This window comes from Pituophis catenifer, unplaced genomic scaffold (assembly GCF_029215685.1).
Source record: "Pituophis catenifer annectens isolate HBS135680 unplaced genomic scaffold, rPitCat1.0.hap2 SCAF_2, whole genome shotgun sequence".
Lineage (NCBI taxonomy): Eukaryota > Metazoa > Chordata > Lepidosauria > Squamata > Colubridae > Pituophis > Pituophis catenifer.
In genome coordinates this window covers 156418630-156430931 of record NW_027256882.1, presented here as the reverse complement: position 1 = coordinate 156430931, position 12302 = coordinate 156418630, and the positions used below count along the sequence as shown (strand labels likewise).

The 12302-nt window shown below is 39.3% G+C and overlaps 1 protein-coding gene across 2 annotated transcripts in view; it reads right to left on the bottom strand.

The window, feature by feature from the left end:
- The window catches only part of BAZ2A (bromodomain adjacent to zinc finger domain 2A), a 48005-nt gene that overhangs the window by 16071 nt on the left and 19632 nt on the right, over nucleotides 1-12302 (bottom strand). For both annotated transcript variants that reach the window (XM_070937825.1, XM_070937826.1), the window contains exons 5-17: nucleotides 12055-12276; nucleotides 11151-11348; nucleotides 11012-11072; nucleotides 10790-10898; nucleotides 9189-9290; nucleotides 8122-8332; nucleotides 6397-6458; nucleotides 5641-5721; nucleotides 5293-5535; nucleotides 3794-4048; nucleotides 1451-1665; nucleotides 697-771; nucleotides 232-397 (exon numbers count right to left, since the gene is read on the bottom strand). In XM_070937825.1, the coding sequence (XP_070793926.1) occupies nucleotides 232-397; nucleotides 697-771; nucleotides 1451-1665; nucleotides 3794-4048; nucleotides 5293-5535; nucleotides 5641-5721; nucleotides 6397-6458; nucleotides 8122-8332; nucleotides 9189-9290; nucleotides 10790-10898; nucleotides 11012-11072; nucleotides 11151-11348; nucleotides 12055-12276 (2000 nt within the window). The remainder of the gene's footprint in view (nucleotides 1-231; nucleotides 398-696; nucleotides 772-1450; nucleotides 1666-3793; nucleotides 4049-5292; nucleotides 5536-5640; nucleotides 5722-6396; nucleotides 6459-8121; nucleotides 8333-9188; nucleotides 9291-10789; nucleotides 10899-11011; nucleotides 11073-11150; nucleotides 11349-12054; nucleotides 12277-12302) is intronic.

Genomic DNA, 12302 nt, shown 5'->3' with positions numbered 1-12302 from the left:
TTTAAAAAAATACTATGGTGCTTGCAGTAGAAATCCTCAAACATCCTTTCTCTAAAAAAAAACCTCAATAATTTTTATGCCAGAAATTGCGACATAAATGTAGGGTTCTAGTTATTCAGTATTTTCTGTGTTATGAGATTAAATACTACTGTCCAAATATGTTATCATTATTAGAGCAAAGATTCAAGAACACATCATATTCCTCATTGACTCAGTTGTGCTAAAACCTACTTCACTATCTCTCCGGGTTTTGCATGCTCTTCCTCTTTCCTCTTCTTCTATTTCTTTGTCCTCATTTTCCTCGATGATGCGGGAGCTCCGTCGCCATCGTCCTTCCTCCAAACCAGTGATTTCTGATTCAGGACGTCCAGTCTTCTTAGCTAGGGCAATCTTTAATCTTCAATACAATAACAAGAACAGGAAGTGTAAAGAAAAGGGAACAGGGACATGTTGCCCTACTACAAAGGACTTAGATGATCCATACAGTAAAGGGGAAGAACTGAAGGAAAAGTTGCTATTCCTAAATCCCCTGGTAAATGAAATGTGGTAGAATCCTAGGGTCACAATAAGATTCCATACTACTGTGATTTTCACATTAAATAAATTTATGATCAGTATGTTTTTGATTCCTCTTATTGTCACTGTGTTCCCATAGATAGAATACAGCGGGCCAAAATTAATTCTATAGATACATACCTGCGTAACTTTCCCTCAATGATCCACTTATTTCTCCTATGGTTGGACATGTTCTCCAGAGTTTTGTCAATTTCACTGCAGGATGTAGAAAAAAATTGTTAAGGAAGTGGGGAGGACATATATAACAGAAGAATGACATTTCTTTTTTTTTTCAACATCTGTGTGTAATGCTAATTTCAAGAGACATCTGAAAATGTAATCTGGTTTATATGGGCATAATGTGTTTTGGACCCTACTTCCTTCTCCCACTTCATCAACACTATTTTACTGCGGTTTCCTAAATTTGAGTATCAGCGGCAACACTTCTACACTGTGAATATTTTCTCTACCTGTCTCAGAGGAGGTCAATGCAAGCACCCACATTGGTTCTCCTGTGGATCAAAGCTGTATCCTGACACGCAGCAGCCAGAATTTTTGTGGCAGACACATATGTCTAAACCTAAACAGCACATATGTTGAGAAACTGATGCCAAGGGCCATGTGTGCAAGCACGGCCTCCCACCTTGAAGCTTTTGAATGTGGCCACCTTGGAAATTTCGAAAAGTTGTTACCAAATTGTAATGTTTTAAGCTAATATGAAATGGGAAATATTACATTCAGGTACTGCAAGCTGGTGCTGCAGCCACTCTCCAAAGCTGCTTTTGGAGAATGGATCTGATGTGTTGCATTATGCTACATAGCTCTCTTGCCACATAAGTCACACTGAGCTGTGAGAGGCACAACTGCAAGAGTCACCTAACCTGGCATCACTTACTTGATAATAAGGGTGCTGCTGTTGAGCTCGTTCACCAAGAAAGCCAGGATAGCAGCCTTTTTATCCGGAGGCAGTGCCTGGAAGGGTTTAGTTCTCAAGCTGTCACACAGGCTTTCATCCCCCCCAGAGGCTATGAGGAAGCAGCGCAAGACCTCAGACACGGTGTCACGGTTCAGGCTTATTTCTGTGAGTTTTTCACCAAGGATCTTCAAAGTCTGGCAAGCAAAAGCAAGAAACGGCTATATATATATATATTTTGTTGACACACATATATCCCAATTCCTCCTATCAACAACAGATAGAAATGGAGGACACTGAGTACAAAGTTTTAAAAATAATTATATCACCTTTGCTGAGGAAGCAAACTTTTATGTGACAACCAAGCAAGCTTTTAAAAATTCTACAATCTGTATAACTTGTACTAGATTGCATTTTCTGCCATAAATGTAAAATAGAGCAATGGTGAAAAGGAGGAAAGAGAGAGATATTTAACCTGGATCTTGTGAACTCTTTAGTTATGTTATAGTTTGTAGTTCAAGGTCTGGTATGGGATAAACACAGTCCAGCAGTCTTAAAAAAGCCAACTTTCACTTAAAAGAACAAAATCTAAAACAAACTGACTGGAGAGATATGAAAATATGCTGACTGCACCTGGTAAAATATCAAAGCCAGTGGTGGGGTGGAAATAAATTTGCAAGTAATCAAAGCAATTGCACATGTTGCACAGTTTCTCCCTTTGTTACTAGAGATATATCAAAAGTATAATGGGCAGTTAGTTTTTGTACTATTCTTGTTTATACAGCATTGTTATTTTATTATCTTTCTCCACCACTTTTAGTGATGCACAGCTTATGGCAGCAGACAAAATACTGTGTTTGGGTTAATATGAAGGGATACAAAAACTACTTGCAGCACAATCAGTCAACCTTCCTTTTCAAGGATTCCTCTCATAAAACACATCTACGTTTTATCATGTAACCTTGAAAACTAATAGGTTCAGGGAACCTGATGGATGCCTTAAGAGCTCCTTTGCGTCTGAATTGAACCCATAAAGTAAGCAATGGTTCCCACAAAAGCAACATTCCAGTTTCTCTTCATTGTAATTCAGAATTCATATTACAAACACACATTCTCCACTATGAACAGCAAAAGAGTCTGAAAACTATCTGAACATCAGCCAAGGACTTCTTAACACCGACACTTAAAAATATGTCTTTTCCCCTTAAACGTATCTTTTTTTCTTCCTTTAGTCTGCTGAACATTTCTTTATTTTTTGCCCAAGCTGTCTATTGTGTTAGCGGAAAAAGAAAACTTAAAACTCTGGGTTTCTAATAAGGAAAACAGCAGAAATGCTTGCTACATCTCTGCAACCCTTTGTTAGCTCTTTGTTTCAGTATGGCAACTATCAAATTATTTTTGTACACCCAATAAATAAGCTGTATCTTCTTTATCTGTAGTTTACTGAACACACCACAACTAGCCAGGTTCACATGTTACAGTGAATCATAAATTATTCAAAGTATAAGCCTGGTCATTCAACTGTGACTTTAGTTATTAGCTTAATCTGCATAAAAATCAAATTATCAATACTCCTGGACAGAGAGAGCTATACTTATTTTGAAGGACTGTTCAGCATTTTGGATTTGAAGAAAAAAAATATACTCCAGAGAATGCAGAGGCACTCATGTAGCTTATTGTCAACAACTCCTTAAAGCCACTGCATCTATTCATGGGATTGTTTATGGGACTCTGGAGCAGAAACTGGGAAAAGACCACTCGACTCAAGAACCAGGATTATGAGGGTGCTGCCATGTGCTCCAAAACTAACTTTCCCCCCTTTGAATCCACAGTATTATACAGCAACCTACTCTCTACTTGGGATTTACGTCAGCTGATCAATGCTAATATGTAGATCTTTTCAATAGATACCAACACAGGAGAATCCCTTAGTCTACAAGGCTGACTTTCTTTGTTGGCATTTGGTGACAAGCCATCTTAGTCCATATCCTATTAATAGGATATATGTTGAAATAAAGCCAACCCTGCATGTATTCCTCATTCCCACAGCTGAGAAAGAACCATTTAGTACAGCTTTCTCATTCTTGGCTTTTCCTTATTCTTAAGGCCTAAATAGGATGCTCAACTGAAGTTATAGCTTCAGTTTTCTTTCTTTCTTTCAGTTCAGTTCATTGACTTGCCTGATGACAAAAGAATTTACATAATAAATAATGTTTAGTTTGCAGGATTATGCAAAGAAAGAAAACTATGCAAACTCTTTTTTCTTGGTAAAGAATTTGGACTGCTTGAGGATATGGCATCCTGACAATACATATACACTCATACCTGACAGCATGAAGGAAGGCCAGGGTCATACAATGCCGCTTTCACCAGCTTTACCAGAAGATCCAACACTTCACCCAAACTATCTCCTACATTGAAGAGGCCTTCTTGGAGGGTACTCAAACTGGGAACTTCCCTGGCTACATCAAAGCCCAGCACCTTGCCATAGTTATGGAGGAATTCCACAATGGCTAAGCAATCTGAGAAGGCTTGGCTAGGCAAAACCAATCCAGGAATGCGAGAGAATTCTGGCAGAGGCTGGACAAAATAGAGAAAAGGCAAAAATATTAGCACAATACAAAAGGGAGATATGGCCCAAACTGACATACGAGGTATTAGAAATTACTGGTTCCAGTGAGGTAGAGCCCTAGGACATTTATATACTAGTAAAATTCTTGTTCCCACAATCTTTAATTGGGCAAAACAGTGTATCATAGGACAAGAATTTTTGAACCAAGGTACCGCAATTGGACCAATTTACAGAATATGTCCAAAGTCTATGACCCATGAATCCCATGAAATTGGAATTTGACAAATTTTTTAAAAATGTTTTATAAATAAACATTATCATAAAAGAGTTTATGACATAATGCAAATTGCCATAAGACATTTTTGTGCTGATGTTTGAACTGTGCTATATAGTTCAATATGAGCTATTTTCAAGGCAGATATATCACTGAATGCATCACAACTTTTCAATGAAACTCAGTATAATAGAAACTTAATCACTGATAAATGCATTGAAGAACCTGATAAGGAAATATTTCTGAACTGATGACCCAAGGAATCACAGGTTGTCTAGTACAGGGGTCTCCAATCCCCAGGCTGCGCCCACTACCCAGCCACAGCACATTTGGAACCAGGCCACACAAGCAGCAGGTGAGCATCTACGCACATGCAGTTCCACTTGTGCAAGCAGGGGCTGCTCGTGCTCACATGCACAGCTCCACTTGCGCAACTAGCAGGTGGTTCACACGCACAGCTCCTTAATAAGAACTTTTATCCTGGGACTACCTGATATGACACATTATACTATGTGCACTGCACATTTCTTCCCACATATAATCTGGGAAAATATAATTCAGTTCTGGCACCTTTTATCATTGGCTGCTGCATGAAGAAGCTGAAAACACCTTCCAAATGAGTAAGGGTTCTATTCTAGGTATAGCTTTAACAATTTGTATAGGTTTATCTTTCTATTACTATTTTTTTTCTTCTGTTTTCTCTATCCTATTTATGCTATATTCCCCAAAATGTCAAATGTTTTCTAAGAACTGGAGTCTTGACAAAAACTACACAATTCACAAATATTCTAAAGATTTAAAAAGTAAAACAATAAGAATTTATGTGTGGCATATTGCTGAAGGTTCTTTTTATACAGCATTCACATTCTTCTGGTGCAGAAATCCCTTCTTTATTGAAGAAGATCCTTTTGAAACAGAAGGATGAATGAACCAGTACCTTCCCCCACAACATAAATCTAGCTGAACAGATCAACATACCTGGTGGTCTCCTAAACACATATCCTCAGTGGGCTTTTTCATTTCCTCCAAAATCATTTGCTGCCGCTGCCGTTCTTCCTGACGGCGCTGAGCAAGGAGATTCTTATCAGCCTTCCGGGGAACTTTCCCTGATGGTGCCACTTTCTTTTCCTTGGGCTTCGCTTTTTCTTTCAACTTCCCTTTCTCCTTTGGCTTCTCTGGTTTGGTCCTTTCTGGCTTGCTCTTCTCCTTCTTGATTTGGGGCTGGAAGGCGGGGAGAGAAAGTAAGTTGTTAAGCTTCACACATAAGGTTATTCCCAACCTGGCAACTTTTCTCCTTTTCAAGAAGCTCCTCATAATCACTATTACCTTAGGTTTCTTTTTTGGTTCCTTAGACTTGGTCTCCTTGGGCTTTGCGGTCTTGGCTTCCTGCTTCTGTTTATTTTGTACCTAGGGAGAAAACCAACCATGCTTAGAACACAGAGAAAAACACCAAGGAGAAAAATAATTGCTCCATTTTTAAATAAAACAGTGGTTTCCCTCAACTTCTACAACATATATTTATCCATCATATTTTGCCTGTCTCACATTCTAACCAAAACATTCTAAACCGCCAAGATTTTGCTAACCAAGACATGATCTACTTCACATTGCTTAGATTCACCAGGAAATGAATTGCAAGATTTGGCATTTAAGTACTTTGGTTTTAACAAATATCTCCACCGCCTCCCCCTCCCCCTCCCCCTGTAGAGAAACAGCTGTAGAAATACTGGGGAATTCATTCTTCCCAATGTCGAAATTCAGGTAATTTTGGTTCTCAATTCTTTTTTGCTGTTCTAATCCTTGCACTAAAACCACTCCACCCCCATGTCACATTATTTTAAAATATGAAAAAGGTATGTGAATATTCATTCAGTTTTGGATTTTCTCCAGTGCAATATGGAAGGTTTATTAAACCTCTGCATATCTGCAGCCTTACTAGTAATCAAGAAAGAAGATCTTACAATATCACCTCCATCCTCTACATCTTCCAAGATCAGGAATGCCTTTTCTATCTCAAATATTGCCCACAAAGATGACCGAGCCTTCTTAAGCAGAATGCACAGCTTTTTCTACTCTGTGTACCTTTTGTCTCATTTTCTTCTTGATCTTGGTCATCTTCAGCTTATCTTCATCACTCAGAACATCTGCAAACACAAAAAGGGAGAATGAGACTAAACTAGTTCTACACTTGATGTCTAACAATACCTTCATTTTTTATAAGAAAGTATTAATTTTCTAAAAGACATTGCTAATGTGGGCCAAAAAAATATACTCAGCATGAACACAACACAATCTCTTTTCATAGTTTTGTTCCTTTCTCGGGTTTAACTGTTTCAGTCATTAAATAAGCTTTGGTGATCATGACTTTTTTTTAATATCCATAATGAGGAATGAAGTCTGCATACTCCACCCACATATAAACTAATGAGCTCTTTTTAAGATTTTTTTGAAGAATATAAATAATCTAAGAGCACAAACACTGAACAATCTATTCACAGGCCCGACAGCAAATACAAATCTGGACACTGCCCGGATCCATATCTATTGCATGATTTTAGTACTACTCAATAAATAAAAATAAAATACTTTTTGCTAGGAAACTTTCTATAGACTATAAGGTCAGATCAAGTGCAGACAAGATATAATGTTGACATGTGGCACTGAGGATTTTAGTTCATTGTATAAGGATTAAAAAATTCTTCCTATTTGCCTCCATCTCTTGTGTATTCTGCACAGTGGCTTCACCACATGAAACTGGCAGCAAGCCCTAACAGTCATAATTAAATCAATGTGGATAAATTGCTCTCCCCAACAATACCCAGGCAGAGTTGTAGCTTTATTAGGAAGCATTCAGTATTCATGATAGCGAGAGCATGTTACTGCTTAAAGTATAATAATTATGGAGACTAAGACACCCTGGATGCTTCAAATTTCTTGCAATTAAAACAGAGATAGGCTATCTCTGCCCCAGAACAGCATGTGACCCCTTCTGTGTGGCATCAGAATATCCTCTCCTCATATTTGCTGAATACTAATCACATAGTTCCTCACCATACTGAGTCAGAATGGAAACTGTAGTGATGAATCCGACATGGGCTTAAAATAGATTAAGATATAAAAACCCCACACAAAATCCATTCCCCACCCCAATAAAATTTAGCCCAACCCAATTTTCATCACTGGCCCACCTACTACGGTCCTAAGGCTACCAAAAAATATTGAGCAACCTGATTTGAAGCTGCTTACAATAAGACAGGACTGATGGAGCACCCATGGATGCAGCTCACAAGAATTCTATTTATATTTCTTATCCTGAATCTTTCAGCTTTTTAAATAACAAAACAAAACGAAGTTCTAGCCCCCATGGCAGTGGAAACATAAGGGACAGCTAGGAAGAAGATGGTACCTGCCAAGTACTTCCAGTTCTGAAAAGCACACCTCTTATTTTCTGTGTAGCTACCTGCCCCTCCCCTCAAATTCTCCAGTCATGTTCTCTTACCTATATATTCTTACTGCCCTTTGCTTATCCGTTCCTCTCTTCCTGCTGCCACACCGCTCCTTGACAAGAAATTCCAAATTTTGCAAAAACTCACACATCAGTTTCCAGAAAAGGCATGCAAATGAAAAATAAGCAGATTTGCATGCATCTTGTTGATTGGCATTATTTTTGAGAGCAAAAGTTGAATTTTCTTGCTGCACATAATGAACAGCCTTTCCTCCAGATACTGACAAACAACCACTGCCACAAACTATAACGTTTTCTTGTGAAAGCTACAAGCATGCAAAAAGGGCTGGTCCAACTGGTACCTTGAGTTTCCAGCTTTTTCAAAACTCTGGCGTCCGTCTTGCTCAGCAGATCAGTCACTTTCACTTTGGGAGGTCGGCCCCGTCCACGTTTCACTTTGAGCGCTTCCTTAGCCTTGGCTTTCTCGGTATTTCGAGGACGGCCACGCTTACCCGTGATGGCCTGGATGCGTGAAGGGATTTCTTCATGTGACAATTTTACCCACTGCACACCCTGTGAAATGAAGAAAAGGATGCTGCAGATGTTGTAGCTTACACAAGTCAGCATCCTTTTTGCTGGCCATACTGGTTAGTGATGATGGGAATTGAAGACAACAATATCTGAAGGGCAAAGGGGCAGATCCTCAGAATCCACGGAAACAATCCTTCCATTGACACCTGTAAACATATTTTTGGTCTAGAAGTAGAAAAACAATTTGGGGAGCGGACGAAGAGTGGACTAACTATGTGTTTCAAACTCACCATTTACTAAGCCATTATGCCAGCTACAAATAGTCCTTGACCTACAACCACAATTGAGCCCAAAATTCCTGTTGCTTAGCAAATTGAGTTTTGCCCCATTTAACAACCTTTCTTGCCACAGTTGTTAAGTGAATCACTGCAGTTGTTAAGGTAGTAACATGGTTGTTAAGTGAATCTAGCTTCCCCATTGACTTTGCTTGTCAGAGGGTCGCACAAGATGATCATGTGAAGCAGGGATACTGCAATCATCATAAATACATGTCAGTAACCAAGTGTCCAAATTTTGATCACGCATTCACGGGGCTGCTGCAACGATCATTAGTGTGAAAAATGGCCTTAAGTCATTTTAAGTTTTAAGTTTTTTCAAATGCCATCGTAACTTTAAATGGTCACTAAATAAAGTCAAGGACTACCTACTATGCTTCAAGAGATATAGTAGTTCGTGAGAATGTCCTCCCTCATTTAAAATATTGAAACTAGGATCTATGTAGATACTCTGTTGTAAAATGTCATTTGGACTTGGCCCCAGGATTCCTAGCACAATCTTGGCAAAAGGATAGATGCTAAAAAAACAGAAGATGCCAATGATTCCCCAGAAGAAGATCTACCTCAGCTGTATCTTGCTCTTCAAAAAAATCTCCCACTGGCATTCGGGGACTGAAGCTGAAGTGTTCACGGCGGACGTTCTGCCCATCATTTCTGCTCAGATACTACAGGAGAAAAAACCACCAAAACATTAATCAAGCACTTAAAAATTTCTTTTTAAGATGGAGGCTCTCTCTGAAGTGAGCATGGTATTTCTGGAACAACTGAAATACTCTATATCGGTGTCCAGAGAAGCATATAATCTAAACATTCATATTGGATATCTTCCATTATAACTGATTAACAATCTTAGGTTCTTCTTGGTATCTTACAAGAAGTATCCAAAAAAGCAAAGCAAGTCTTATTCCTAGCCCAATTCTCCAGACAGGAACTACATTCATATTCTGATAGAGAAGATGATGAAGGTAGCTACGTGATAAAAAAAGGCAGGGGATGCTACATGTTAGGTCTGAGAGCAACTGGACAAGGAGGAAATGAAGGAGTCTTGGATAACAGAAGGTCACAATCTGAAATAGGGGATCAAAGAATAATACAAGCAGATGAATAGTGCTGAACCTCTAGCTACAACTTTGCTTAAGAACAGGAGGGCAGCCAGGAGGGGGTGGGGGAGGTTTGAAAAAAAATTGTCTTGTGTGGACCAGGAGAGCTTGCTCAAGGTCAATATTCCTGGGTCACTTCCGTTTGAATTACTGCAATGTGTTCTACATGAGACTGCTCTTGAAGACTATCCAGAAGCTTCAACTGGTCTAGAATGCACCAGAGCACCCAGTAATTGAGGCCTCTAGATTTGCCCATCTAATACCTCTGTTGCGCAAGCTGCTCTTGCTTCCAGTATCTTTCTGGGTGCAGTTCAAGTGCTGGGTCATCATCTTTAAAGCCCTATATTTCTTCCTTAAAGACCTCTGTCCATCCTACCAGGTCAGATGGGGTGGGCATACTCCTAGTCCCTTTCCCTAAATATTGCCATCTTATGGGAGCTAGGAAGGCTGCTTTTTTTCTCTGACAGCCCTTGCCTGATGGAACACTCTTTATTCTCAGGTCCAGCAGGCCTCTACCATCCTAGCCTTATGTAAACCTTTGAAGCCCAGTCTTTTCCTGCCCAGGTTTGGGGATGCAATGAAGTGACTGCAGATCAGAGCTTTGACTTTGCACCAAATTTTTGCAAGCAAGCAAGCAATCAGGCAGGAGAGAGAGAGGGGGGGGGGAGAGAGAGAGAGAGAGAGAGAGAGAGAGAGAGAGAGAGAGAGAGAGAGAGAGAGAGAGAAAGAAAGAAAGAAAGAAAGAAAGAAAGAAAGAAAGAAAGAAAGAAAGAAAGAAAGAAAGAAAGAAAGAAAGAAAGAAACTGTGCGGTTTACCTGGATCCACCAAGTGCGGATCCAGGTAAAAAAGATATTCTGACACAGTATATCTTTTCTTTGAAAATAGTGAAGAAAGAGGAACTTTGTCTGGGCCAGAAAAAAAAAAAGCAACATTATTCTCAGTAAACTAAATTAATGTTCACGAATGATTTTAAAACTAGGTTGCAGAATAGTATATAAAATGGAGAAGTCACTTACAAAAGTGACTTACCACCTCTTCCTATCTAGGAAACTTTTTTTTTTACCTTGATCACCTCTGGAAACTGCTTCATCCTTTTGCCACAGGGTCCATAATACCAGGTTTCTCCTTGCCATCGATTGCTCCCTTTCTTGATGCGCACCTCCCTTCGCCATCTGAATACAAAGGTAGCCAATCAAAGATTGGAAACCTGCTTCCTAACTCAGAAATATTATTTGCTGTGCATGGACTAGCACCACACAAAAGCAAGGAAAATGGGACTACTTACCCATGTTTCAAGGGGTAGTACACCTCTTCTACTGTAGCTATTCTCCTTCTTGGAACATCACCTGTCAGAACAAACAACCATTATCAGTGCTATCAACTAAATTACATTTAAAGGCAGCATGAAGAAAGAGTTTACGTACTTTTGGCAGATACATTTAGCGGTGAAGCTTCTTTGCTGTCCCCATCTATTACAGATACAGGATTGTCTGGACCACTGCTCTTGACTGCCTCTTCCAAAGAGGTATTTAGAGATTCTGGTTCAAGGGGTGTCTGCGAATCCAGAAACTCTGTGTCCTCTTGCCCTACTTCACTAACACCAGTCAGCTCCAAGCTACTCTCTATAACAAAAGAGAAGAAACAGAGAAATAGAAAGGCAGAAAGGATGAACACACAATTGAGCATTGCAGGGAGTAAGACAATGCTTACCTCTGCTGCATTCCTAGTTACTTAGTGGAATGCTACAAGCTGTTAACAGCATATAGTACATGGGATATAGATTTCAAGCCTCATCACTTCCAAGACTTCCAAGCCTCATCACTTGGAAGTTCTTTCAAGAATTTAAACCTTCACATGATAATTATAATTGTTATGTGACCAACATAGTGCTTCGTATCTACTCAGGATTAATTTGCAGTATTGTCTTTTCTTCTACATACTGTTAGAGAAGGATTTTCTACAAAATATGAACTTCCAGCTGCATAAAATAGCTACCAAGGATTCAGTTATGCAACTATATATTGCATGTGGTATTTCAATATATACTTTGTAAAGTTCTGTACAGTTAAATTTTATCTGTCTCCCTCTAACTAAATTTCTAACCATACTGCACATTTGTTGAATTCTTTCTCGTTTATAGTGTTAAAGTATTTTTCTTTGTCCCCTATAATTGCAAAATAAATTAGCTTCACTTCCCCCCGATCTAAACAATTTATTACTTGGAAATGTGTACCTCTAGATCCCACAACTCCTTTTACAAGTACTAAGCAAAAGCTACTGTATTTGAAGACAGAGAACTGTTTGGACCAATGGATAGGTCTTGCTTACCTTGCAAAACTGACTCTCCAAGAACAGGAGGCAAACTGGCACTTCCAAAAAGCGAGGTATCAGGCTGACTGTCATCTGCCAATAGGCTGAAGGAGTCAGAGTGGTTGAGAGAAGGACTGCCAGGACAATCCAGGGCAGAAATGTCAGGAGGATCCTCCAGTGGAGACTTGCCACTCACAAGTTCAGATGTATCCATTTCATACAAATCTCCTGTCCCTGGGTCTACAAATCATACATTTGTAAAGTTC